Source organism: Lathamus discolor, chromosome Z, assembly GCF_037157495.1.
Source record: "Lathamus discolor isolate bLatDis1 chromosome Z, bLatDis1.hap1, whole genome shotgun sequence".
Taxonomy (NCBI): Eukaryota; Metazoa; Chordata; class Aves; order Psittaciformes; family Psittacidae; genus Lathamus; species Lathamus discolor.
The window spans coordinates 100,569,570-100,595,167 of NC_088909.1; the positions used below are offsets into that span (position 1 = coordinate 100,569,570).

The following is a 25,598-nucleotide window of genomic DNA, read 5'->3' on the forward strand; positions in this document are numbered from 1 at the left end:
GTCAAACCTGGAAGAAAAGCGAAGATCAGAGGTCACCACCACCATGGTTAGCACAGAGCCTTTATTGCTGAGATGCAGAACAGAGCCATGGGGTCAGTTCTGGCTCTGAGGACCCTTGAGCAGCAAAGGCAGAACCAGTCTCTGTGGTGCAGCAGCCCCTGCTTGGAACCACATCCAAGATGTTCATGTTGCGCTGCTACAACCTGGGAGCCAGACCACCTAGACATGGTGGAGCCAGACAGGATGCTGAGGGAGCCTCTTGGGATCTAGCAGGGCTGTGGCACCTGGACCAGCATCAGGAAGATGGAGCTCTAGGAAGGGATTGTGTGGGGTGGGAAGGACTGTGGATTGTCCCTCCGTTGGCTCTTGTTGGCCTTGGGCTTCATGTTTCACGCAGATTGGGCCAGATCCTCCTGAGCCCCATGGATCTTACAGCAGTTCGACGCTCCCCTGGCAGAACACTGTTTGGATGTTGGTAGAGCTATGCCACTTTCCTGGGGCTGCCTGAAGGGACAGGGGAGCCTGATTCTCTTCATCCCTGGCACAAACAGGTTAAGTCCTGGTGCCCCTGCTCTGTTCTGCATACTCAGGCTGTGATTCCAGTAAGTCCCTGTGCAAAGTCTGGGCAAAGGCTCCTGCTCCAAAGCCTCACCACAATTTGGAGAAGGTCCAGCTAGTGCTTTCCAGCCATAGAGGACCCTTGGGGTGGCTCCTCATGGGAGTAAAGCATCCTGGGGCTGTGCACACCCTTCTTGTCTCCTGTGGTTTCCATCGTTACTGATGGAGGGCTGGAAGTGTGCTGTGGCCATGCCTCTACTTGAAATTCCCATAGGTTTCAAATGAATTCAAGTAACTTAGGGCTAGTTCATAGCAGAGCCGATACTGCTTCTGTGGACAGAAGGATGCATGTGAGAACCTCGTACACCAACAACTGCAATGGAAAGCCAGTCTTGGTTGCTAACAGCTTCCTGAGCAAGCCAGGCATAGGTACAGGTCATTCTCCTCCTCCCAGTGAAGCCCATCTTCCCCGTTGAGGAATCATAAGCATAGCAGAGGGCTGGGCTTCCCCACTACTGGAGCCAGCATCCATGGCATGAAGTGTTTACTGCTCACTCCTACTTGGGCTGCTCAACCTATAATGGCCCTTAGCACCCAGAATGGTGTGCAGGATAGGCAGTTGTGCAGAATGGGTGCAGGATAGGCATCCGAGCACCCACCAGTGCAGCCCCCAGCTGAGCTGACGAAGTGGACCAGAAAGGGCAGCGCTAAAGCAGGATGCTTTGGTGCCCATCCAGTCCTGCAGAACCTTCCCCCCAGTCAGTGTGTTTGTCGCAGCAGCAGAAAACAGGGTTTTCAGAGATCTCATCAGCCCCAGGGTGATCTGAGCACATTGGTGCTAGGGCAGCTGCTGGGACAGTCCAAGCTATAGCCTGTGCACTGGTCTTGCCCTGTTGTCTGGGTTTGAAGGCAGCACCTACCACATCTTTAATCATCTGTCTCCTCCGTCTCTTCAGCATCCTCACAGCCTGGGACACATCCACCAGCCCCTCACTTTGGATCTGCTCACACAGGAAACCAGCAGCACAGAAGATCCCGCTCCGGCTGGCACCGTCCCTGCAGAGGAGAACAAGGGGAGAGCAGGGCTGACCCTCAGAGGTGTCCCACTAGACATGCAGGCTCTCAGGATGATCTTGTCCACAGATCCTGCATCCATCCAGCCTACACAGGGAAGCCTTCCTCCCCGAACACAGCTCACTCATGTCCTTATGTTCACTCAAGACTGAGCTGTGACCCAGGTTCACTGCTGCAGCCTGGTCTGAGCCAGCTCTGCACTGTGGCTACTCCTCTCAGGAGCACCACTCACCAGCAGGTGATGAGGATATGTCCATCCCGGCTCTGCCGGTGGTGTGTCTCTACATTCCCTAGCAGGCTGATGATGGTGGCAGGGTGTGGGGGAAGATGCTGCTCCATGGGCCAGTCTTTCAGTTGCCAGAACCGCACTTCCAGTGGAGGCTTCTTGGGCTAGTGGGGAAGAAAGACACTGGGTTGGGCAGGGAAGAAACCCGTTTGCTTCACAGCGGGAGAGGAGGGACAGAGTGTGTCAGTCCTGGCTCAGCCATGCACACTGGATCAAGGGAGCAGCTCCACAGTGGGATAGCCCAGTCCCAGACCTTGCCCTTCTCCACTGAGTGCTCTGGGACTGGCAGATGTACAGACCACAAGCACCAGGTTCAGCGCAGACTCATGCCAGCCCAGTGCCCAGCTACCCATAATAGCTGGTGTCATCCATGAACCATCATGAGATGCACAAACTCTACCCATGGCTGCTGTCCTCCAAGTTAGAAAGGTACACAAGCATATAGAAAGGTACACAAGCATATAGAAAGGTACACAAGCATATAGACAAGTACACAAGCATACCTCTGCCTGCAGCCTTACCCTCTTGGGACTAATCTTTCTCCCAGGGCAAAAGGTTCTGCTCTGGACAGTGCCATTCCAGGCCCCCATCACATCCCTCTGACTGGTGTGGCCCTGGCCATCCTTAGCTGTGACTTTGTCCCCAGGTCAAAGCCTGCTGATGCTGGAGTTTGGCAGGTCCTCCCAGCTCTTGCAAAGGCCATTCTCAAAGGACTTTCTCCATCTCTGTGCAAAGTGCTTACCTGTTGCTTGTTGGTGAGGGCAAGTGTCCAGGCTGTGAAGCCAGCTCCAGGCTCCTCTGAGATGAGGTGGACGTGGAAACGGCCATAGGCAGCTTCGCCCTGATTGGGCCAGAACTCTGCGTATGTCTGGAGACACACACACACGTGTGACCACACACAGCCCCTACCTGTACGTGTGGCAGAGCTCAGCCTTCACCTAGGTGTGCACACACCAGCCCCTTGTTCATAAGCCACAGTGTGCACGTGTGCTCTTCCTGCCATTTGCTGGGGATGAACCCATAGTGCTGCAGCCAGAAGAGTAACACTGGGCAAGGGTAAGAAAATCCTAAGGGATGCTCCCTTGCTGTGAGACTGGGGACACCGCACCGCTGAGGTGTCCTCAGGGGTCTCCTGGATGGAGCCCACAAGCTGGCAGTGGGCTTCTGCAGCAGGCAAAGGGGCAAAGGCAGAAAGCATATTGCCCGGCCTCAGAAGGAGGTAGGGGAGGGCAGGGATGCTCATAGGCTGCTGACCTCATCCAGGTCCTGCAGCTGGTTCAGGACAACTACCGCTGTGCAGGTGTAATCCCAGACCAGAGCCCAGAAATCCACCACTGTGGTGGGGAAGGGCATCTGGGTGATGATGAGTCTGTCCTCTTCAGTGTATGTCTGCAAAACACATCGGGGTGCGGGGAAGGAGAAGGTCACACAACCCACCCCTTGGGAGCCCCTTTGACAGCCGGCAGGACCAGGACAGGACCAGGGAGATGCATCCCACCCCATCCCTGCCCAGAGCAGGCTTTGCGCCCAGCTGACCCTCAGCTCATCACAACCCAGCTCATCATATCCCAGCAGGAAAAAGCCATCAGCTGCCTGCTGAGCTGCCTGTGCAGGCAGGGCTTAGGCTGATCACGGGGGCCATCTCCTGGCAGCAGGGCCCCAGCCGCTGGGATGCAGTCACTGAAGAAGCCCCAGGGCTGGGACACCTCAAACCGGTGTGGCATGGTCCAGCCCTGCCTTGAGCAGTGGTACCCTGGGGGGATCTCTGCTGCTCCCAAGCACCTCCCACTGGGGCTGGAGCCTTACGTTGACAAACACAGCGTTGATGTAACCTGGAGAGCCGTTTGCGTTCAGCGAAGACATCAGGATGGGCCGGCAGGAATCCGCTGTGGAGGCAAGGGGCAGAGAGAAGTGATGAGCCATTCTCTCCCTGCACTAAGGCATGGGGCTCTCCTTGCAAGTGGTGGGGTCCTGTGGCATGCGCTGGAGGGGCTTGGATGAACAGGAACCACCAGCCCCATGGCCATGACAGCTCAGGGCTGCCTGACACAGGATGTCCAAAACCCCACAGGTAGAGGCATAGAGGCACAGCAGGTCCCCCCTCCTTATTTCTCCTTGATGTCTCATCTGGGCTCCTCCACTGGGAAAGAGTAGACCCAGGGACATGTTTATCCCATGAATGCATGTTTCCTGCAAGCCCAAAAGGAAGCAGGGATAGGGTTGTGCTCTCATGGAGAGTCCAGCCTTATATTTATTACCAACCAGAAAATGCCAATTGGACCTTGGGCAGAACCTGCCAGTGGCATGGTGCAGGAGAGGGAAGCAGCAGGGCAGCATCAATCCCCCACCCTACTCTCAGGCTGCCCAGCCCTGCCAGTGGTACCTGGCAGGATCCCTGGCTTGCGGTTCTTGGGCTGGTTGCTGGGTTTCTCTGCTTCTCTGCATGGCAGGAGCTGGAACAACTCGGAAAACTTCTGCAGGGCCTGTAGGGGTGATTCAGCCAAGCAAGTCCTTCCTGTCAGCTCTTCCTCTTCTTCAGCCATCCCAAAGGAATGCTCTCCATGCCACAGCTGGGGTTGGCAGGAGGCACCACAGCCCAGCCCCAGTGTATCAGATCCTGGTGGTACCTTGAACTCCTTCTCAAGGGCATTGTTGTGCCTTGAGGCTTCCGCTTCTTGAAGGCAGCGGACGTGGCTGGTGATGCTCTCCACGGGTATCCCAGTACTGCCGCAGAGCAAGCCCTCGAGCACCACCTCATACAGGAAGGTGTACTGCTCCTGCATGAGGACACGGCTCAGCTGCAGTCTGGAGCAGCTCCATGAGGAGCCCTGGGACTCCAGCCAACTGGCATCAACCAGAAACAAGCCAGGTCCACCCTTTACTTTCCTGCTGTGGGTCCCTTAGGTCAGACACCTCCCAGTGCAGGCAGCCCTGCTCTAAGAAACTGCAACAACCCAGGCAAGACCATCTTCCTGCTGTTTAATGCTCCCCCTCAGACCAGACCCCTGCTCTGGGGAAGAAAACCCAGAAAACCAGTGAACTACAAGCAGCTGCATGATCCTGCCCAACCTAGTGTCCTCCAAAGAGTCCCAGCACTGAGCATCAGGATATAGTCCCTAGGCTTGGACACTGCTGCCCAGAAGATGCCACTAGGGCAGACACCATGAAAACCTGAAGGCCTCTTCATGCTTCTTGTCTAATTCTATGTATAATTAATATATTATACTAATGGATGACTGGTGCATAGGAATGCTGCTGGCTCTTCAGAGGGTCTCAGGGGAATATGGATCCTGGCTAGGTTTGGACAGAGCACTGAAAACAAGATCCTGCAGTCTCTGTCACCTGGCAACTCCAGTCTCGGTGTCTAGACCACAAATAGTACGGCTAGTGCTGTTTGCATGCCACAGCCCCTGGGAAGGACAGGAAGCAGATCTGCAGCCTGACAGCATGCAGGGAACAGAGAGCTCTCCTCACCTTGGTCTGCACCATGCCGATGCGCTGCTCCCGCAGCCTCTGCACGCAGTGAAACACATCTACCTTCCCCTCAGCCTTCCCCATCTTCAGGAGGAAGTCCAGGGCGATGAAGGTACCTGTGCGCCCAATCCCTGCACTGAGGACAGAGACAACTGGGGGTCAGGGCTGCCCTGGCCAGCTTTCCCAGCACCCAACAGCTCCCAGCCCAGTACCTGCAGTGCACCACCACGGGGCCAGCGGGTGCTTCCAATGCCCTCTTATTCACTACATCCACTAAGCACAGGAGCTGGGCAGAGTTTCTGGGGACCCCATGGTCTGGCCACAGCAGGTAGTGAAACTGCTCCACCACCCTTGGGAAAGCACAGCCTGCCTGCAAAGAGGGAGACATGGCTGGGAGCAGGAAACATGGAAACTTGCATGGAGTAATTGCATGCCAACAAGTGTGGAGCAGAGGAAAACAACACTTCACAGGGATACCAGCACTCAGTGTTCCCCCCAGTACCTTCATTGCAATGAATGCTCCACTATAGGTTATTGGACAGCAAAGAGCAAATTCACGCAGCACATAGCCACAAAATTCACTTAGTTTTCTGCTCCCCTGTGCTGTGAACAGTGAGCTCAGAGCACTAAAGGCAGCTTGTGCCCCAGAGGGAAAAAAATATAAAATCCAGAGTTTAGAATGATTCCATAGACATTGAACAGTCCTGGCTTGCTCAAATAAGGTATTTCCTAAGGCTGGTACTGCAGTGGTGTGAATGTAGTCACTTTTGTTATCAGCCCATTATGTATTTTTCCCTAAACATCACATTCACTCGGCCTGAGCTGATGAACTGCTGTTTCACCATCAGGTGCTCTTGGAATTTTACCTTCCAGCTACACTTTGCTGCAGGCAAGACAAGAAATGACAATATGCATGACTGTAATTTCTTTATATTGTACCTGTTTTCCCCTCCTTGCTACTCTTTCAGTTTCTGTTTTTTATCTCAGGCATAGCTTCAGGAAAAGTGCCCATCTTGACAAATGTTGTCATGTACATTATCTTAAACCATGGACTGTCTGTTCAGGTTTAGAAACCGTGAATGACCAAGGGTTCACTATGGACCCTCTGCAGATTGCCCCATGAGACAGGAGGGCACCTGACCCATCATCCTAGATGTATAGAGATGCCATTTTCTACACTTTAACTGCTTTCATGCCCTTTGTGATCATCTCCTCCAAGCCCTCAAGGATGCACAGTCTGTCCATGTGCATCATCTGTCCAGACTCAGATGGGGTGAACACTGGAGCTGACCAACTGCCTTTGCCTGGCACAGAAACCTGTGGGGCTGGTGCCCCAGTGTGGTATCCAATGCTGCCCTGTAAGTGCAGGAAACCAGGCAGGGCTTCCCATAGCATCCCTTGGCCAACAGCTCCTGCCAGCTGCTGAAACCCTAAAGCCCCTTGCATCCCCATCTCAGCTATACACCAGGCTTACCTTCTGCAGGGAGAAGATGCGTGTGACAAGGCCCGTGGTGGTCCTGGTGTTGTTGAGTGTCACAGTGAAATCTCCATAGACCTGCTCGTGCTCAGGCCAATACTGCTCACACTTGGTCTGTCAACAGCAGCGAGACCACTAAGCACTAGCAAACTCATGGGGGGAGTGTTGCAAGCCAGCAGTGGTGCGGAGCTGCTCTCTGCCTTCCCTGATAGCTGTGCTAGAAGCAAAGCAAAGCAGGTAGGGAAGCCTGGGCTTTGTGGAAGCTCAAGCTGAGACCAGTCTAAGATGGTTTCTCTACCTTGTTCTGCTCCACTAAGCCTGTCAGCATCACAATGACTGAAGTCTTCTCCTGCCACACCATCTGCCAGAAATCCAGCACTGTCCCAGGCAAGGGGCCTTGGAAAGAGAAGAACCCTGTGTCAGTGTCCAAGCCATGGGGTTTAGCTATTCCTAGGAACAACTCAGATGTTCCCAGGCTGTGAGCATCCCCAGGCTTCCCTCTGCCCAGCCTGGGCACATCAGCCACTGGCAGAGTGTGCTGGACACTTTCGCTTCATCACACATGTTCGAAACTGAGACAAGGAAGAGGGAGCCCAGGGCATATAAGGGAGTCACTGCTCCTTTGAGGTCTTCCCCATCCAGACACTCAAGATGACTGTGAGCTGCTCCCACATTTGGGATTGTATTTCTCAAACCATATTCATGCAGCTTTTGCAAGGAGCATGAGACCTCCTCACTGCATGCTGCACAGAGCAGACTAACCCATCCCAGCTTTGCATCGTTGGAAGAAGCCTGTCTCTGAGTGCACTGAGTGCAGGCACATCAGGCATTTTCAGGTTTGTCCCTGTCACTCCAGACACCAAACCAGTGGTGGAAGTTAGGGTTAGGGTTTAGGGTTAGAGTTAAGGTCAGGTTTAAGGTTTAGGTTTAGGGTTAGGGTTTAGGGTTAGAGATAAGGTCAGGGTTAAGGTTTAGGTTTAGGGTTAGGGTTATGGTTAGGTTTTCGGGTTAGGTTTAGTTTTTAGGGTTAGGTTTTAGCATTTGTGTTAAGGTTAGGTTTATGTATATTGTGTGTAGAAAGACCATGTCCAGCTTGAGGAGTACAGGGTCCAGCTGTATCTGCATGCTGCCAAAGTGCCACAGTGGGTAACCACTTTCCAAGACAGACATGTACAGGACATACAGGACCTTGGTCTGAGATATCGATTGCTACCAATATGCTGTCCCACATCCCCACTCCCCAAATTGCTCAGGCCAGTGACTTTAACCTCCTGAGATAAGGGCTGGGAGCACCCACCTTGAGCTGCAATGAAGAAATGTGGACTCCGGTAGCTCTGTGGGGGAGAGGTTAAAACATCCCCAATCACATGGGTTTAATGTTTAACAGGGAATGAAATGAAGGACACAGGCACCAGAGCCCTGGGCCTTGGCACATTGTGTCACAGCACCACTCCTGCCAGCATGGAGAGTGGGTACACAGGGGCTGCATCTTGGCTCCTGTCCCCTCACACAGTTCCCTTTTTGTTAGAGGTGAGGCACCTCTACCCTCCCCAGGAGCCTCTACCCTCCTCAGGGCAGCAATTCCCCAATACCTACATCCACGTAGCTGGCATTGATGTAGCCATTCCCTGTGTCAGAGGGCTGCAGCACCACACGGCAGTGATCATCTGAAAGAGAATGGAGGCAGCAGTTGGGGGATGGTCTCTTTGGGACAGCAACGAAGTGACTGTTTAGGGAGGGGGATGTAATTTAGGAAATCTGGGATTGTCAGCTCCCTCCTCAGCAGCACTCCAGGTATCAGGACATGTTCAGAGGTAAAGAATAGCTAATGAGATGAAAGGTGACATGGCACAGCAGGAAATGCAACGTGGTTTTGGGGAAGACAATGCAATGACCAAATGCCCACGCCGTGTGGGGCCCAGAGGAGCTTTAAGGTTTGGTAGAAATTGGGTCACGCTGTTTTCCCACAAATAGCCACCTCTGGATGGGACACAGCAGTGTTCAGCAATGACTAACAGAAGGAACAGGAATAGGAATTACTAAGCTTGCAGGGAGATTTGAGGAGCAGAACAAGGATTCTCCAACTGGATATAAAACAGTGAGGCCAACACGATGCTTCTGGAAAACCCCTTTGAGTTTCAGTAGCCACAGAGGATGAGGTGAGGAGCTCAGCATTGCTGAAGAGTTGGAAGTGCACTTACAACAGCCCAGACCCCTGTTCTGCCCAACTACCCCAAGTGCCTGTGCCAACCCCTGCTTACATGGGATGATGCTCTTGTAGCGGTTCTTGCTCTGATTACACAGCTCCTTCCCGGCATCGCAGGGATGCAACAAACTGGAGGAGAGTTGCTGCAGAGGAAGAAGACAAGCCCTCTTTGTATTGGCATGAGTTCTGGACAACCACATGACATTCCCCAAGGAAGGTGTGAGGGCTGCGAGGACAATGCAGCCGGGTGGTAAAGCAAAACTAGACCAGACCTGGTACTCCCCCAGACGCCCAGCACCATGAGTGTCAACTGATTCATCCTCTGTCTGCTCTGCCTCTATTTCTGCCCTCTTAAACCTCTTCAGAGCCTCCAGCAGTGCCTCCACCGGGATCTGCGTGTTCATCTTGCTCGTACCTACAGAGACCATCAGGCCAGCTTAGCATGAGAGTGGTCAGGACCCCTCCAAACCCTAGATTATCCCTCCCCACATAGGTCCCTTTCTTCTGGGAGGTGTCTCTTTCCCCGTGCCAGCCAGCTCTGATCCCCTTGTTCATGTAAGGACCTTACAGATCCTGTAAGCACCCTGCCTGTGCTTTTAACAGACAGCCTGTCCAGACAAGGCACACTGTGCCCATACTGCACCTCCTCGATATCTTCTCAGGGGGATAGTGCTGCTGTTCTCTGAGGTTTTTGAACTGTGGAACTTCCTCCTGCAAAACAGCAAGTCAGGTCCATAGACCAGCAGAAAAGAGAAAGAGAGGAGAGCCTGTTGCCTGTGTAACAGCCCAATGTCCCACCTCGCTTTATCTCAGGGTCTGCTTGGGCATTCCCTGGCAGTGCAAGGTGCTGATGCCTCACAGAGAGCAGCGGAGGGGAGGCACATACTGACCTGAAGATCACAAAGAGCAGCAAAATCCCCAGTGCCAGGAGTGCGATGACCAGTGCTACCGCCGTAGCTACGGACATGCTGCTCAGCAGAGGCACCGGCTCCTGCCCTGCAACCAGCACATGCCAGTGTCAGGCTCCCACACAGCCTGAGCGAGGTGTTGTGAGATTGCATAAGGGCATGGAGTGAAACAAACATCTTCTCTCATCTTCCAACATAGGCTTTGCATTGGAGAATAGCAAAGCTGGTGAGGAAAGAGTAGGTGCTAGCTTGGTGTGATACCCTCCAGCATGGACCCTACCTCCCTCCTTGACTGCCCCAGGCACAACCATGGCAAGAGGTTTGCATTTCTGGGGTGGCACATGCACCAGGGGAGCACTAGGACTCAGATGCCATACGTGGTGATGGCACAGATGACGCACAGAGTCCAGCAGCCATTGGTGCCAACCTGACCAAGTGGCCCAAGGCTGGTTAAAGCTCATGTGCAACAGGTAGCCTCAAGATTCAGAGAATTTACACAAAGATGGAAGTAGGACAAAGAGAATCCAGTGCTGCTGCACTTGGCCAGCACCTCTCTGCGGTAAGTGGCCAGGGTGGGGAAAGGGAACATGCAGGAGAAAGGCTCAGGCACAGGGAGCAAGGAACCCACTCACCAACAGAGAAGCTGTAGCAGATGCAGGTGAACTTCTCTGCCTGGCGAAGGAGGAAGGGAGGGAGATCTCAGTCCCGTCCTGCCCCAGTGCCCACCCCAGGGGCAAGAGTCTCCCACTCAAGGCCACTGAACGCCCTGGCAGCGTCCCCACAGCGCAGGACCCCGCGAGGGTACCTGCTGCGAGCGGCGCACGAGGCGGAGCAGGGCCGTGTAGTTGCAGCCCGGCCGGAGGGCAGCGTTGTGGTAGCCCTGCCCGCGGGTCCCGTCGCCCAGCACGAAGTCCACGGGGGTGCTGAGGTTGAGCACGGCGGCCACGTAGGCCCCGGGCTGCCGGCTGGCGTTGAAGGGCTGCGGCTCAGCGGAGCAGACGCCTTCCACCGTCGCGCTGTCGTGCACGGCGGCCACGAGCAGCTGGTGCTCCCTGCAAGGAGGCGGGGAGAGGGACCCGGGCGGTGGGCACGGGGAGAGCGGAACGGGGGGGGGCCGCGGCGGGGAAGCCATCGGGGGCTGCGCGGAGCAGAGCTGCCGGGGCCGCACTCACGTCGGCGGCTCGTGGTGCCGGGCGACGGGGTGCAGGGGCAGCACGGCCGTCCCTTGCGCGGGGGAGATGTCGCGGGCGCTGCGGCAGCTCACGGCCAGGGGCTGCGGGGCGTCTGGAGGGGCAGAGCCGGGGCAGCGTCAGCGGCAGCAGCCAGGGGCTGTGCGAGGAGCAGGGCCGGCCCCGGGCAGCGCGGGCGGCGGAGCTCAGCTCCTGGCGCCCCGGCTGCTGGCGCTGGCCGGGAGCCCGCGGGGACGGGCGCAGGGAGCTGCCGCCGCGGGGCACCCGCCGCGGCCGCCCCGGCTCAGCGCCAGCCTTACCCGAGCGCTTGGTCTGGAACTCCCGGAGCGCCGCAGCCCCGGGCCCGGCGGCCGTGAGTCCCCGCACGGCCACCGCGTAGCTGCTGCCGGGGCCGTGCGCGGGCAGCGGGTGCGCGGTGACGGAGCTGCTCAGCCGCAGCCGCTGCAGCTCCAGCAAAGCGCGGTCCTGCGCGCTCCTGGCCGTGATGTTCAGCTGCGGACAGAGGCAGGGCTGGGGCAGCGGCTCCCCCCTGCCCTCGGGAGCCTGCCCGCAGCGCAGCGAGGCGCAGCAAAGCGCCCTGCGAGGGGCCCCCTCTCTGCGCCTGGGCCAGGCCCCCGGCGAGGAAGCAGCAGGAGCCTCGGCCCCACGCGTGGAGCTCCAAGCAGGCAGGAGGAGAGAGCAGGGATGTGGAGCCAGCGCGGCAGCTGCCAGAGCGGTTGTGAGCGAAGGGCCAAGCCTGGGTGAGGAGCTGAGGGCAGGAGGCAGCCTGCTTGTCTGAAGAGGTGCAGTGAGCCCGGGGCCAGCTCACCGCTCTGGCACTGCAGCAGCACTGGCACTGTGGTGACAGCACCACAGGGCAACCCTGACTTCTCTTTTCTCTTTCAGGTCATCACAGTTTTCCATCCCCACCATCCCCATGCTGCCCGCACTGAGCTCCATGCAGGGGGCACATGCCAAGGGGAGGAGGACACAGGCAGCCCGTGGTCCCCTGGTACCTGGTATCCGATGATCTCCCCTTTGCAGGAGGGCAGTGGCTCCCAGCTGAGGGACCCCGTGCTGGGATCCAGCCACAGCTGCTCTGGTTTGTCCGGCACTGGAAGCACAGGAGAACGGGGTCACGCGTGGGGCTGATGAGCGGGGGCTGAGCACAGAGCAGGGCACAGGCGGCACAGGGACCCTCCTGAGCGGGGTTTGTCCCACACAGGCTGCTTCTGCTGCAGCAGTGGGAACAGCAACAATGCGGTGAGGAGGGCACAGTGAGGAGGGGACATGCTCTGTCTGCTCCAGGGCCCTGCACAGCCCCTTCCCCAGACCCCCACAGCATCCAAGCAGCCCAGCCTCAGCACAGCGCTGCAGGCAGTGGGTGACAACACTGCAGGTGAAGGGGACACTTACATTTCATGTAAACATACCCGTTTCCTTTGTCCTGAAGAGCCCTTTGTACAGGATTGTGAGGGGCTGCCGGAAGATGGTGACACTGTATTCAGTGAAGGGCTGCAGAGCAGGGCAGGAGAATGTCCCCTCCTGCCCATGGAGCATCTCCTCTCCCGGCACCTCCTCAGCCTCACAGGGAGGGGAGGAAGGCTCTGCCAGCCGGCACGTGGCCCGCATGTGCGAGCACGCCTCAGGGACCCGGCAGGACCAGTTCAGTTTGATGCTGGTGCTGGAAACCTCCAGGGTCCCAGGGTCAACGTGGAGCACCTCTGTGGAGGAGACATTGCGAGAGGGTCACAGCCTTCCCTCTCCCTCCCAGCCCTGCAGCCAAACTTCACCTTCCCCATCATTCCCTGTGCACAGACCCAGCAGAGAGGCTCATCTTCCCTGACAGCAGAGTGAGAGATGCAGCTCCAGGACACCATACGAAGTAACCCTTTACACCACATCCAAGGAAGGAGATGAGGGGAAAAAGGGCCCCATGCTGGCTTCCCTGAGCCTCTCAGGAAAGCCCAGGAGGAGCAGGAGAGCCAGGGACTGGCGCATTCATGAGGGGCTCACACTATGCACCAAGCTTGCACAGTGCCTGATGGAGCAGCATTTGAACCCGGCACCTCATGGCATTGTGCAGGAAGCCCAGGTGATGTGATGCCCCAGGAACCTGCCACATGAAGCCGGCAAAGCACCTGAGGGGACCAGTCCTGACACCCTGAAAGCTTGGGCCATGCAAGGAACTGTCCCTCTTGTGGGTGGGGGCCACAGGAGAGCGTCCCCTTCCCCTGCTACAGACCTCCCACACGACCCATGCGCAGAGCTGCCCACAAGGAGCCAGGTCTCAGGGCACTCAGTGAGCTCGGCAGCAGCAGAGGACCATTGTCATCAAACCTCTTTCTGCCTTCCCAAATCTTGCCACTGTTTCCCTGTTCCCCCTTGGAGGGACCACAGAGACCCAGGTGGTGGGAAGATGGTGCCAAGCCTGTGCTGAGCATGACGCAGAGCCTGGAGGGGACAGCTCATGGGGAGCAGGCTGTGGGACAGAGAGCTGCATGGTCTGGGGGACACAGGCAGCAGAGCCCTGCAGTACCCCTGCCCCAACCCGGATGCTGAGCAGAGCTTGGGCTCCACCACACAGAGCTCTCCCATGCTGCCCTCCTTTGTGCACATGCTCTTACCAGGAGCCCTCAGGGACACCCTCATCTCCTGCACCTCCAGCAAGAGCCTCCCAGCACCGGCGAACCCAGGCGGGACTCAGGGCAAGCTCAGGGGCTGCCTCAACACTGCTTCAGCAGCACCTTCCATCCCCAGGCCTGTGCACACAGAGCCTGCCTTCTCCTGCTCAGGATGGGCAGAGCAGGGCAGCCAGGAGAGCTCCTGATGCCTCCCTTACCAATGCACTCCACTCTGTTCTGAGTGCGGTTCCACCGGCCTCTGCTGTCCTTCCCAAGCCAAACCTCTCTGTATACAGGTTTCCCATGACTTAGGGCTAGGAATTTTCTCATGCATTTGACATGGGTGAAGGATGGCTGCAAACCCTCAGGACAGCTCAGCATCACTTCTTCATACTTCCAGTAATTATCTTGGTCTGGTGACAGCTGGAGTCTTGTGTCCCACTGGGGCCTTTGGCACGTTTCTGGTGGAGGTGACAGTGGGTGTTAGTTGGGATGGGAGCTGCTGAGGTGGGACATGGGAGAGAAATCCCAAGCAATCCATCAGGCCCTGGCCGGAGAGGGAAGGCGACATGTCCTGCTGCCAGCATGAGAGCCTTTGCTCAGGCTCTCCTTGTGTACCTGTAGCACGAAGGGTCACTCATGCATGAACCCTTGCATCCACTCATGCATCCACCCTTGTGTCCAAGGACACTGTATTCCCTCCAACACAGCCCACAGCACAGAGCTTCCCAGGACATTCAGCCCGCACCAGCAGACCCCCTCCAGGCCCCCATTCAGACATGCCCCCCCCCCCCAGCTCAGGCTGCCCTTGATGGGCCGTGGCACCACCTCTCTGCAGCCATGGCTCATCTCTCCCGCAGGGACCGGAGGTGCCCCTCTGACACTTCCGGGCTGGATCAGTCACTCCCTCAGGTCTGTCCCACTTCTGTCCCATTACACAGTGCAGTGCGCCATGGGATGAGCAATGCTTTCTCCATTCACATCACCTGCTTCACCACAACTCCTGCCCCTTTTTCTTGCCAGAAACCCTGCTCCATCCTCCACATCCGCTCCTCACCACATTCACCATCCCCTGGGCTGAGTAGGCACAGCCTGTCCCTGCAGTCTGCCAACTGCTGTGGGACCAGGCTTAGCGGTAATGATTCGTACCGGCTGGCACCTAGGAATGAGCTTGTCCCTGTCCCAGCCTCTGTGAGGGCTCTGAGCAGCCTCAAACAGCTTAAAATGCAATCTTCCTTCTCCCAGAGGGTCGGAGAAGGGATCTCACAAGGTTCAGACCATCTTCTGAATAGCCACAAAGCAGTACCAGACGTGCTGGTGTCAGGCCTCTCATGGTCAGGTTTGCTCTCAAACACCCCTTATTGCAGAAGGCAAGAGATGCCCTACTGAGCACCACAACCACGGCCACATCTTTGACCTGCCCCATCACAGGCACCTGGCCAGTGCCTGCAGCCAGGCACATCCATCTGGAAAAGCAGCAGCAAGGTGCCTTCTGATGGACAAAACTTGTCACTCCTGCTCCCTGGTAGGGGAGTAGGAGGAGTTTGGTGTCACTGTGTTCCTAAGAGCTGGACATGAGCTTTTGGGAGAGTTCCCACAGCCAGACAAGTGTCTGTGATTGTTCGAACATCAGGACGTGGTGCAGGGAACAGAGGGCAGTGCAGCACAGTGTGTCCCCTCCTGGGACACCTCCATCACAGCTCACATGAAACGACAAAGAGATCCTTCTGCCCTCACTCCCTCTAAGCTGTGTGGTCCCCGGCAGCCTTTGATGCCGTGCAGAACACAACATGTACCCTCATCCTTTAATTGCAGGAGCTGCTCCACGGTCACCAAACCTCCCAGCACTGGCCCCAAGGGAAAACCTTGACCTTCCCATGCTGACTCTCACCCCTACGCATTCCTAGCATCCTGTCCCTGCAAAGGAGCATCCTGCTCCTGATGCCTCCCTTACCGATGCACACAACTTTGTACCGAATGCGGTTCCACCGGCCTCCGCTGTCCTTTCCAAACCAAACTTCTGATTTCCCGTGACTGGTGGACTGGGCTTCCCTCGAACACTTGACATGGGTGAAGGATGGCTGGAAACCTTCAGGACAGCTCAGCGTCACGTCTTCATTCTTCTTGTAATTGTTCTGGTCTGGTGCCAGCTGGAGACTTCTGTCCCACTGGGGCCTTTGGCATGTTTCTGTCATAGGGGAAAGTGGGGGTTAGATGGGGTGGGGGGTGACAAGCTGGGACAGGAGGTGGTGGTGGGATATCAGCAATCATTCAGCTAGGGGCAGAGCAGGGCAACCAAGAGAGCTTCTGATGCTACCCTTACCAATGCACTCCACTCTGTCCTGAGCCTGGCTCCACTGGCCTCTGCTATCCTTTCCAAGCCAAACCTCTCTGTATTCAGGTTTCCCACTGCTGTTGGACATGTTCTTTCCTATACATTTGACATGGGTGAAGGGTGGCTGGAAACCCTTAAGACAGCTCAGCATCACTTCTTCATACTTCTGGTAATTATCTTGGTTTGGTTTCAGCCGGAGTCTTGTGTCCCACCGGGGCCTTTGGCACATTTCTGGTGGAGCTGAAAAGAGGGTGTTAGCTGGGGTGGGAGGTGCTGAGGAGGGACATGGGAGGGAGATCCCCAGTGATCCATCAGGCCCTGGAGGGAGAGGGGAGGTGAAATACCCATCTGCTAGGACATCACCCATAGGTAAGGCTTGTTGGGATGGGGTTCTCCTTGTGTACCTGAAGCATGAAGGATATCCGTCATCCATGAACATCCCCTATCCACCCACTTCTGTCTGTGGACATCTTAGCCATCTCCCACAGCCCCAAGCGGGGAGGTTCCCATGTTGTCTCTCTCCTCCCATCTCAACTGAGCACTGGGCTGCCTGCTCATTCACCCACACACTCAGCACAACTCTGCCCCTGCCCGGGCCAGTCCTGCATCCCCATCACCTGAGGGGGGTCATTGCTCTTCCCTCAGCTCCATCCCCCTCAGTCTCCAGCCCTGATACCAGGGGCTGCCCCAGGGCTCAATTCAGCCCCTTTAACCCAGCTCCTGTGGTTGCAGGGCTCCTCATCTGCATGGGCAGGCAGGGGGACAGGCAGGCCTGTGCAACCCAGGGAGGCACAGCAAGGATCATGGCACTTCCGTGGGCACAACAGTGCTGGCCCCCAAACTTGCCCGATGCCCTGGCACCCATCTGCAGGGTCCCACACTTGCCCTGCTCAGAAACCACTGCAGGAGCCGCTGGCTTTCCCGTACGGCTTCCCCATCTGGCACTACCTTGTCTCTGGTCTCCTGGCTGTGCTGCCTCCTTCAACACTTTGCATGGGCAACACAGCACCAAGGAGGGACGGTAGCATGCGTGCTGCTCAGCTTGGCAGCAGCATGGCTGGCTATCAAGGATGAAGGTAGAGAGGGGACATGGGAGAGCTTCTGCTGCCTCGCCTGTGCACTCTATGGACCTCAGAAGGTGTATCCAGGCACCTGTGCTATTCCTGCCCCACCAGGCATTTCCATAGACTGCTTTTACAGAGTTGCTTGCAGAAATTCGCTTGCACATATTTGACCATGGGGAAAGACAACCCGAGATCTCCAGGGCAGGAGTGTATGGCTGGGCAAGGTGATGATCTAGGACACTGGGAGAGGGGTGAAGTGAGGGGCAGGATCTGGCCTCCTCCAGCTTCCCCATGTCCTGCAACTCAGGAATTGACTGGGAAGAAATGCAGGGACAGTCAGAAAACCTGTCCCACACTGCAGGCTTCTAAAGGAGTCTGCTCCCATCTGGGGCCTGTCTCTGAGCCGTGGCCAAGGTGTCTCGTGGGTATGTCAGGATATTCAAGGTGCCTCCTCAAGAAGATATGCATGTAGCAGGGAGGCCTGCTGTTCCCCACTTACCTGTGGTGCAGGTCAGGTTCTCTGCCACCCCATGCCATGTTCCCTGACTCTCCATCTCCCAGTCATACTTAGAATCTGGAGATGTCCCTTTTGCACATCTGATCACGGCAAGGGGAACAGGATCCTCCATAGAGCAGCTCAGTGTCACCTCTTCATTGATCCTGTAGAAACTCTTCTGTGGGGCAAAGTGGAGCCTCGAGTCCCACTGGGGCTGCTGGCATTTCTCTGCACAGAGGAGCAGGAGACAGTGTAAGCAGGATGGAAAGGGGCCTGCTAAGGGGTCTACTGCCCTCATTTTGACACTGTGCAGCTACTTTGGTTACCACACTCAACTCCAAAGCCCTTTTTTGCACCTAGTTAAGGTAGCAGGAGAGAGGTCTATCCCAGGAGCAATCCTGTCTATCCCCACAGACATGTAGGCTTCCCCACTCAGGCTCCATTTGAATAAGGTTGTCCATGGACTGGGTTCCTCCCTTCCACTCTCACCACCTCAGCTGTATGCCTAGGAACTGTTTGAAGGCATGGGACACACAGTCAGTCTCAGTGCTGGGACCCTTGTTTCTGCCTTTGAATCACTCCCCACGACCACAGACACCGGTAGCTGCCCATGGCAGTGTGCTGAGACAAAAAGTGCCCTGGCACTGCCAGGACAGGGGGGAAAGCCGAGATATCCAGGTCTCCCATTCCTGGAATGCCACCCCAGTGGGGCTGAAGCACGACCCAGTCATGGAGGGTTTACCACCAGCTCAGCACCCTTAACCTGCACCACAGGTAAGTGACATCAGGGTGATGCTCTGCTTACCCTTGCAGGTGGCAGTCGTGTTCCACAAGGTGTGGGTCCCATTGGAAATGCATCTGATCCGAGAGACTGATGGCGTATACTCCCCAGCACAGCTCAGCTGCACCAAGTCATTCAGGGCATAGCTGCTGTGGTATGGGATCAGCCGCAGCTTGGAGTCCCAGTCAGAGGGAGCTTTACATCTTCCTGTGTGCAAAAGCCATGAGGGAGAGCCCTGAGCATCACTGGGCTCCAGAAGCACCCGCGGGGGGTGATGAGGTCCCCATCACTGCAGAGGGGCGGCACAGAAAATCACCTTCCAGAATGCAGCCCTGGGTATACTGATCCCCTTGCACCCTCAGCTGCAGTGCAGGAGTGTACCCAGAGCCCCTCTGTGCTGCAGAGGGGTCCCAGACAATGGGTTCCAGCAGCCTGGAGGATGCTGCTCTCTCCCCCAAAGACAGGGGCTGTGGCACCAGACCCAGTGAGTCCTTGTTGGCATCACTCAGTTGCGTCCCCATCATCCTGCTGGGCACTACTTGCTTATACCCACATAAGCACTTATTTGCAGCAAAAAGCCCAATTAAGTTGTCAGTTTGCTTTTGCTCTGCAGGTTACACTTTCTATTTAATCCTTTCCATGCCCGCACAAAATACCCGCTGGCTCCTAGGACCAGGTACCTCCCATCCCATATCACTCCCATCCTTACCCAGGAGGGGAAACATTCCCACAGCTGGGTTGGCAAAAAGGACTCAGCAGGGACTGCAGGTACGTGTTATTTAACCTGCTGCATGTTTAGTGGCATTTTGGAATGTGCAGGTTGGGAATTGATGGAAGTAAATCGCTATATTTGTTTTCCGTTAGTTCCTTAGACAGGAGTGCCGCTGCCTGTCTGCATGGCACTAATGTGGGTCTCGAGCTCTGACCAGGTGCCAATTTTCATGTGGTAAGAAATGTACCTCTCTGTTAGCTCTTTCCTACAAACAAATTCAGATGTAAGTCAAGTTCTAAGTATATTCAGCCATTGTCCGAAGTTGCCCGGGTGCATCCAGGCAGGCACAGTGAATTTGTACTTCCCCGCACAATGCCCAGGAGGCATTAGAACTTGCCAGGAAACCATGGTTGTTCTGTACTCCTCATGCAGCAGGCTAAGAGACCACAAGAGCTGCATCACCTCAGCCAGAATAAGACCCCTGCCAAGTAAATGAGATAGATAGAATACCATCAAAATGGTAAACAGAGCAGCAATTATTCAGGCAGGTGACAGCTACTCATGAAGGCATTTATGGTGTTTCATTTTTCATTACTTTTCCTTTTCTAAGTGCTTCTGTACCTCCTGGTGGCTGTTACCATCCCTGCAGTGACACAAACCCCACCAGCAGCGCAGAACATGGCAACCTGCAGGGCAGGAAATGAGGAGGTAAAGGTGAATTCTCCTCTGCATGTAACAGAGGTGCAGATTTCAAGAGGTATCTGGGACAGTGTCTTCCTACAGACACTGATGCTCTGCTGGCAGGGTTGGCTGTGGCTGCATGCCAGAGCTCTGATTTGCTCCCAGCCCTCTCTGAGCCACTCACCAACACATTTATTGCCTTTTGTGTAGCAAAGCATTTACCGCTGATTGAATGAACCTCTCTAGAGGTTTTTGGCCTTGCATGGTGCTTCCTTACAAAAGGCCAGGGGTAACAGTGAGTTTAAAAAGGCCACTTCTCATGGTTGCTGTGTTAAAGGTGTTGCACAGTGCAGACTTGCTGTAGTACAAAAGAGAAATGCTCTTTGTTTAAAGTTTATGGAGTTTTTTTTTTTACCGAAAGGTGAAGCTTCTGCATGCTGAAGTTAGGAGCATGTAGTGTTGTAACTATTACTGTTGGCAGGCACTTGGAATTGATTCAGTCTTTCCCTTAGCTTTCAGTGTTTCACTAAGGTAAAAGTAAATAGGTGCTGCGTAAAGCTTCCGGGCTGGAAGAGGGTGCGAAGGGATCCCTTGGACTAAGAAGCTGGAACAACAGCCACACATTTCTGACTAGGCTGGCCACCTCCATCAGGTCTCCAGTGAATCACTTCTCTTAAAGATGGGCATTTATCAGCCCCAACCCTTTGCCAGAGATGTCAGCATAGAACCACAGAATCTTTTCCTTTTGTCAGGTGAAAAAGGCTTGGTAAAGGCACAAGGACTGCACAAGTGAGCAGTCCTGCAGGCAAACCCTCTTGGTCCCTCTTTGTATCTGGCTGTGCCCACTGAGCCCCATGCAAGCACTAATGGGATGCCTGTCTTCTGCACCTTGTCCTTTCCCTTCTGAGCCCTCTGAGCTATGGGAGCAGTCATTTGGTCTCCCTTTTTCTTCCCTACAGGCTCCTCTGTGCACCTTGGCCTGCCAGATGTGGTCATGTCATGCTCATGCATGGGGTGGACTGGGACTGACACAGCACCCTGACCTGGGCTGGGCATGGAACACATGGGATGGGGCGCGAAGCCTGGGTGGGATTGATTAGAAAGGGCAGGCAGAGCCCACAGCTCACTCCCATCCTCAGAGGAGCCTGGGGGGTGCTGCTGTAGGAGAGTGCACCAGCCTTTGAAATTAGGCTGGGGATTAATGCTGTCTGACAGAGGGATGGGTATGACAAAATGAGCTTGCTTGCCTTGCAAAAGGGTAGTGTACATCAGTGAGACAGCCTGGGAGGCTGCCAAAGCTCCTTGTAAACAGAGCATCTTTCTACCAGCGCCCATGCCATCCATGCAGAGAAGCTGACAACAGGCAGGGTGTTACAGCACTGAAACCATTTGTACTCAGGCACCTGCAGCTGCTCAGAGCCCTTCCTGGTGGCTTTTCTGATGACTGCTTGAGGGTAGAACCTCGAAGTCTCTGCTTCCACACAGAAAAGGGAAGAGGAGGCACTCTCAGCCCACCTCTGTTTTTGTCTCAAGAACGTCGCTGAATACCATCTAATTCAACCTCACTTCTCCAATAAGCCTAATAGCAGGGATATAAGTATATTTGAAACTCACTGAGAGAAACTAACCCATGATTGTGGGGTGCAGTCGAGATACACAGGGACACCTCTGTCCTCACCCTCTTTCTTACACTTTCCCATAACATTTGTCATGGGAAAAGAGCTCCTTGGAGCAAAGGAGCCTTTGCTCTAACCCATTTGTGTGCTTTGGTGGTGGCTAGGGGAAGTCTTTATCAGTCTGGCGCTCATCACTTGTGCGAAGGAGGTGGATGCACATCATCTGTGCACAGGGGGATGGGGCACTGCTGGGAAAGGGAGGGTGTTCAGAGAGAAAGGGGAAAGAAACACTCAGCTTCTGGCCTCATAGGGACTAACAGCTTCTGGGAGAGCAAAGAAACAGTCATCAGACACTGTTTTTCACCCTGAACCGTGGTATGCAGAGTGCTGCCCACAGGCTCTCCGCCCCCAGCTATAGGAAAGAGGCTGAGACAAGTGAGATTTCAGCATGGAAAATATGGTGTAGATGTGATCAAACAGGCACTTCTTACAATGTGCAGTGTGTGCTTACTGCAAAATGGACAATGCTGAATGCCTAGGCAGGAGTGGTAACAAAAGGTTGGCTTATTTGCCTCATATAGTCAGAGATTAACTGTTATGTGGGTTGGTTTTGGGTTTTTTTTTCAGTTGATTCTACTAAATGAATACCCTCCTTGTTAATATGGTTTAATACCCATGAATATAGAGAGCATTTTACAGAAATATCTGGGCTGCCTGTCCCTGCTGCAAAGGAGTTATGAGCCTGGCAGGCAAAACAAAGCCCCAGCATGCACCAGAAGCAGATGTCGGGGAGGATCAGGACAAATAGCTATGCTGGTAATTCAGGTCAGCCCTTTGCTTACCAGAGAAAGATGTACTTTCTTACATTGTATTATCCCATACATAAAGAATAAAAGACAAGGGGAAATCTAAGGAGCAGCAGGCAAAGCTCAACCCTTCTCCCACAGCAGCAGAGATAACAGCAAAGCACACTGGCCTCTTGCTGTGTTTGATGCCACGTGCTTGCTAAGAAAAGCAACCACCATTTCCACCATGGAAAGTGGTATTGCAAGCCATTGAGAAGATGCACACAGGTCTTAAAGCATCTCTGTACTCATCACTAGCAACCAAAGGTGCTGAGTGGGTCTTTGAGAGCGATGGGCAGGGTGAGATTGAAAGGGGCAGAGACATCTCTGAGATGCTCTGCGTGGCAGCAGTGCTGGGAAAAGGAGGTGGCAAAGCAGATCACAGAACAAGGCACTGCAGGAAGAATAGGGAAATGGTGGCACTTTAACCTGTACTGCTCTGCCATAGAAAAGGGGCTAGGACATGGGTTGAAGGACAGGAGGTGAAATACTCATTTCCTGAATCTGTACTCTGGTAATGAGAAGCATGGTGGAGTACACAGCTCTGAGCCCCAAGGCACTCCTCTGCAGCATCTCTTAGTGTTTGTGCTCCCAACAGGATTTATTCTAAGCACTGTTTGAAATCAGGGTCCCGCTGACACAAAACCTTTCAGACTGAGTGTGGCTTAATTTTACCTCGCACCCTCCTACACACCGGGCACTGCAGTATGCCCCTAGTTAGAGCACCTTGGCAGCCACAATTAAATCACTATGTAGTGTTAAGCAAGGCTGATGAGAAAGGGATCAGGGCCAGCCTGGGTCATAGACCCTGCCTCTGCAAGGAAATTATTCCCTAGAAGCTTCTCCACCTGCCTTCTATCCATGTTGGGCCTGTAAGGGAATGAGGTTTTCACAGAGGTGCAGCATCTCAGGTGGGAGAAAACCCCCGTAAGAACAGCACAGCAGGACAATAAGGTGACAACAGGACAGTGAGACAATGCACCCTGCACAGTGGGATGGGGTGAGCAGAGATCAGTGCTGTGCTGGCTCACTCTTGCAGCACGTGCACCAACCACATCCTCTGCCTGCAGCTGCTCTGCTTTTCCCTCATCCCTGGGATTCTCCTCAGCCATATGCCCTCATTTCTTCAGCAAATGCCAGGCCCTTCACCCAAACTACTGCCATGCCTGTGGCTTTTCAGGAACCAGTGCTACCAGTGCTGCCAGTGCTCAGTGCTGGGTGGGGAGCGACATGGTGATTTGGGAAGGCAGGAGCAGCCCTGCTGCATGGGGACAGCCCCACATTACCCTGCACTCTGGTCCCCTCTGCATGGGGGGACTTTGTAAGTTCTGCAAAGGGTCAGCAATGTGAGTGGGAGCAGCTTATCCAGTCCTCACTTGGCTGTTGCCTCTCCCTGATTACACCATACATTTGCAAGGGTCATGGGAGATGCTCAGGGACCCCTGAAAAGGGAGACCTTTAGGTCATGTCCTGTGTCCCAAGTCTCTACCCAACAGTTTTACCCAGCCCCACTGCTGCTGTCTGCCCCATAGAGGCCACTGCACCCTAATATGGATGGGAGGGACCCTCCTGCCCCATCCTGGACAACCCCCTTGTCCTGTCCCTCAGCAAGAGAAGGCCTCCAATCCATAAAGCGCAGGTCCCAGAATGGGATGAGCCCACGTGCAGAGGATGCAGCAGGGCTGCCCGCACTGCTGGGTGCGGCTGACAACACTCTTTTGTCTTGGTTCCTCTTTTCACAAACAGCAAAGCGCGAACTCAGCAATACCATCTCTGCCGCAGGCAGCCCCAGGGATGAGCTGGGTGATCGAGATGTGCAGAGCGCATCGAGTCTGCTGCCCATCTGCTGCATCCCACCGCACATGGTGGGGACAGGTCCTGGCTGTAGTGTGTGCTGCGCAAGCAAGCTGGAGAGCCACCCTTGGGTATGGTTGCAGATGCTGTCCTGGTAGCAGCTCGAGTGGGGGATCTGGACAAGGGGAAGCCACTCTGGGCAGGAGGATATCCTCTGTTGCAGGTTTAGACCTTGGTTTTTGAGTAACAGTGCGCTGTGCTCGCAATCCCTGCAACCACAGAGGCACAGGCTCCATGTGCCTCTATGGCTACAGGGATTGTGAGCTCCTATGGGGGAACTGGGAGCTATGGCACGTATCACACAGTACAGATCCTGCCATCACTTCACACCAGCAATGAAAGGTGCTGGTCCCATTCCCCAGCCTCTATCATACCATATGTAATCAGCAGGTTTCTCCAGCCTGCATCAGCCCAGACACATCCTCGCCATGGACTGGAACATGGCTGGACGCTAATTTAGTGATTTTTGTCAAAGATTGGTTTAGAGAAACACTCCAGTTCAGAGAGATGCAGAACAATGCAAGGTCACAGCCCCTGAACCACATCTCAGACCTGCTGGGAGGTCAGATAACATGTGAGCCTGCAGATACCCAGGAACTGACTGCTGAGATGAAAATGTGCATCTTCTGTGTAGGAAGAGCCTGGCAGAGTCCTAGGAGTGCCCTGGACTTCCAGCACCAAGGAAGCCCATTAAAGAGCAATCCCAGCACTTCGTGTGCCTCCTGGATAAACAGGGACTCAGCTTATGTCTCCCTATGTCTTTGCTGGGCATTAGCACCCATCTCCACTGCAGTCAGGATATGGCATCTGTGCAATGTGCAAGGAGATGCAGCCACCTTGTGCTCCCAGGGACACTCACTGCTCCTCAGAGGAACATTACAGCCCCTGTAGAGGCTTTTCCATCACGCTGAGGTCTTCTGCCTTCCATCCCCAAACAGAGCTTCACCCCAAAAACCCAACTAATACCCAGATCTCTTGGGCCCAGGTATGGACATCACCTGCAGTCCTCTCTGATACATCCTGCATGCAGTAAAGATACAAGGCAACCTAACAGCAGGAGGGCAGCAAAACCTTCTTTTGTGGGTACAGGAGTGAGCCCTTCTTACCCGTTTCCTCAGCTTCTCCGGAGATGTTGGGGTCCGGCTCTTCCTCCTCCTTTGCTGCCAGCAGAGGTGTGAGGAGCAGGAGAAAGATCCATCGCGGCAGGACCATGTTTGCTTATGCTTCCAGGGCAGGACGAGGTGTCAGCCCTGCCGGGCTCCTCGCAGCACACCCGTCTGATTGCAGGAGGTGTGAGCACACAAAGGAAACAGAAATCACATACAGTGCAAGAAGCTTCCTCATTGGAGAGGGAACCTCTGCCAGTGTCAAGTGCTGCTTTCCTTCTTCTCTTCTTTGCACTGGGGCAGCTTCACGCCCCTTTCACGATTGCGCTGCC

General features: G+C 55.0%; 1 protein-coding gene across 4 annotated transcripts; it reads right to left on the minus strand.

Annotated features, from left to right (window-relative positions):
* Positions 1-42: 42 nt before the first annotated feature.
* LOC136004884 (receptor-type tyrosine-protein phosphatase kappa-like) lies at positions 43-25,534 on the minus strand. 4 transcript variants are annotated; one of them, XM_065661827.1, is made up of 30 exons: positions 25,267-25,534; positions 18,477-18,659; positions 17,675-17,899; positions 16,100-16,351; positions 15,812-15,964; positions 13,995-14,090; positions 12,586-12,876; positions 12,169-12,266; positions 11,473-11,665; positions 11,156-11,267; positions 10,789-11,035; positions 10,616-10,655; positions 9,966-10,071; positions 9,719-9,786; positions 9,348-9,490; positions 9,131-9,218; positions 8,466-8,536; positions 8,167-8,203; positions 7,168-7,265; positions 6,867-6,983; positions 5,605-5,762; positions 5,393-5,528; positions 4,546-4,695; positions 4,302-4,401; positions 3,725-3,804; positions 3,173-3,307; positions 2,661-2,786; positions 1,865-2,022; positions 1,479-1,614; positions 43-888 (listed from the first exon to the last, which is right to left on the minus strand). In XM_065661827.1, the coding sequence occupies exons 1-30, from the start codon at positions 25,370-25,372 to the stop codon at positions 814-816; spliced, it is 3,978 nt and encodes a 1,325-aa protein (XP_065517899.1). In that variant the 5' UTR covers positions 25,373-25,534; the 3' UTR covers positions 43-813. The 4 variants fall into 4 exon arrangements, with proteins under 4 accessions (XP_065517899.1, XP_065517896.1, XP_065517897.1 ...); XM_065661824.1 differs by lacking the exon at positions 15,812-15,964 and having other exon boundaries at positions 13,995-14,237; XM_065661825.1 differs by lacking the exons at positions 15,812-15,964; positions 18,477-18,659 and having other exon boundaries at positions 13,995-14,237.
* Positions 25,535-25,598: the final 64 nt, after the last annotated feature.

What these genes read in the sequence shown, in the direction of transcription:
- LOC136004884 (XM_065661827.1), bottom strand. Translation starts at nt 25,372, where the DNA reads ATGGTCCTGCCGCGATGGATCTTTCTCCTGCTCCTCACACCTCTGCTG. An exon ending in CGGAGAAGCTGAGGAAACGG is followed by an intron (nt 18,660 to 25,266) that starts GTAAGAAGGGCT and finishes TTTTGCACACAG; the next exon opens with GAAGATGTAAAGCTCCCTCT. An exon ending in GCTTAGTGGAGCAGAACAAG is followed by an intron (nt 6,984 to 7,167) that starts GTAGAGAAACCA and finishes TGCTGTTGACAG; the next exon opens with ACCAAGTGTGAGCAGTATTG.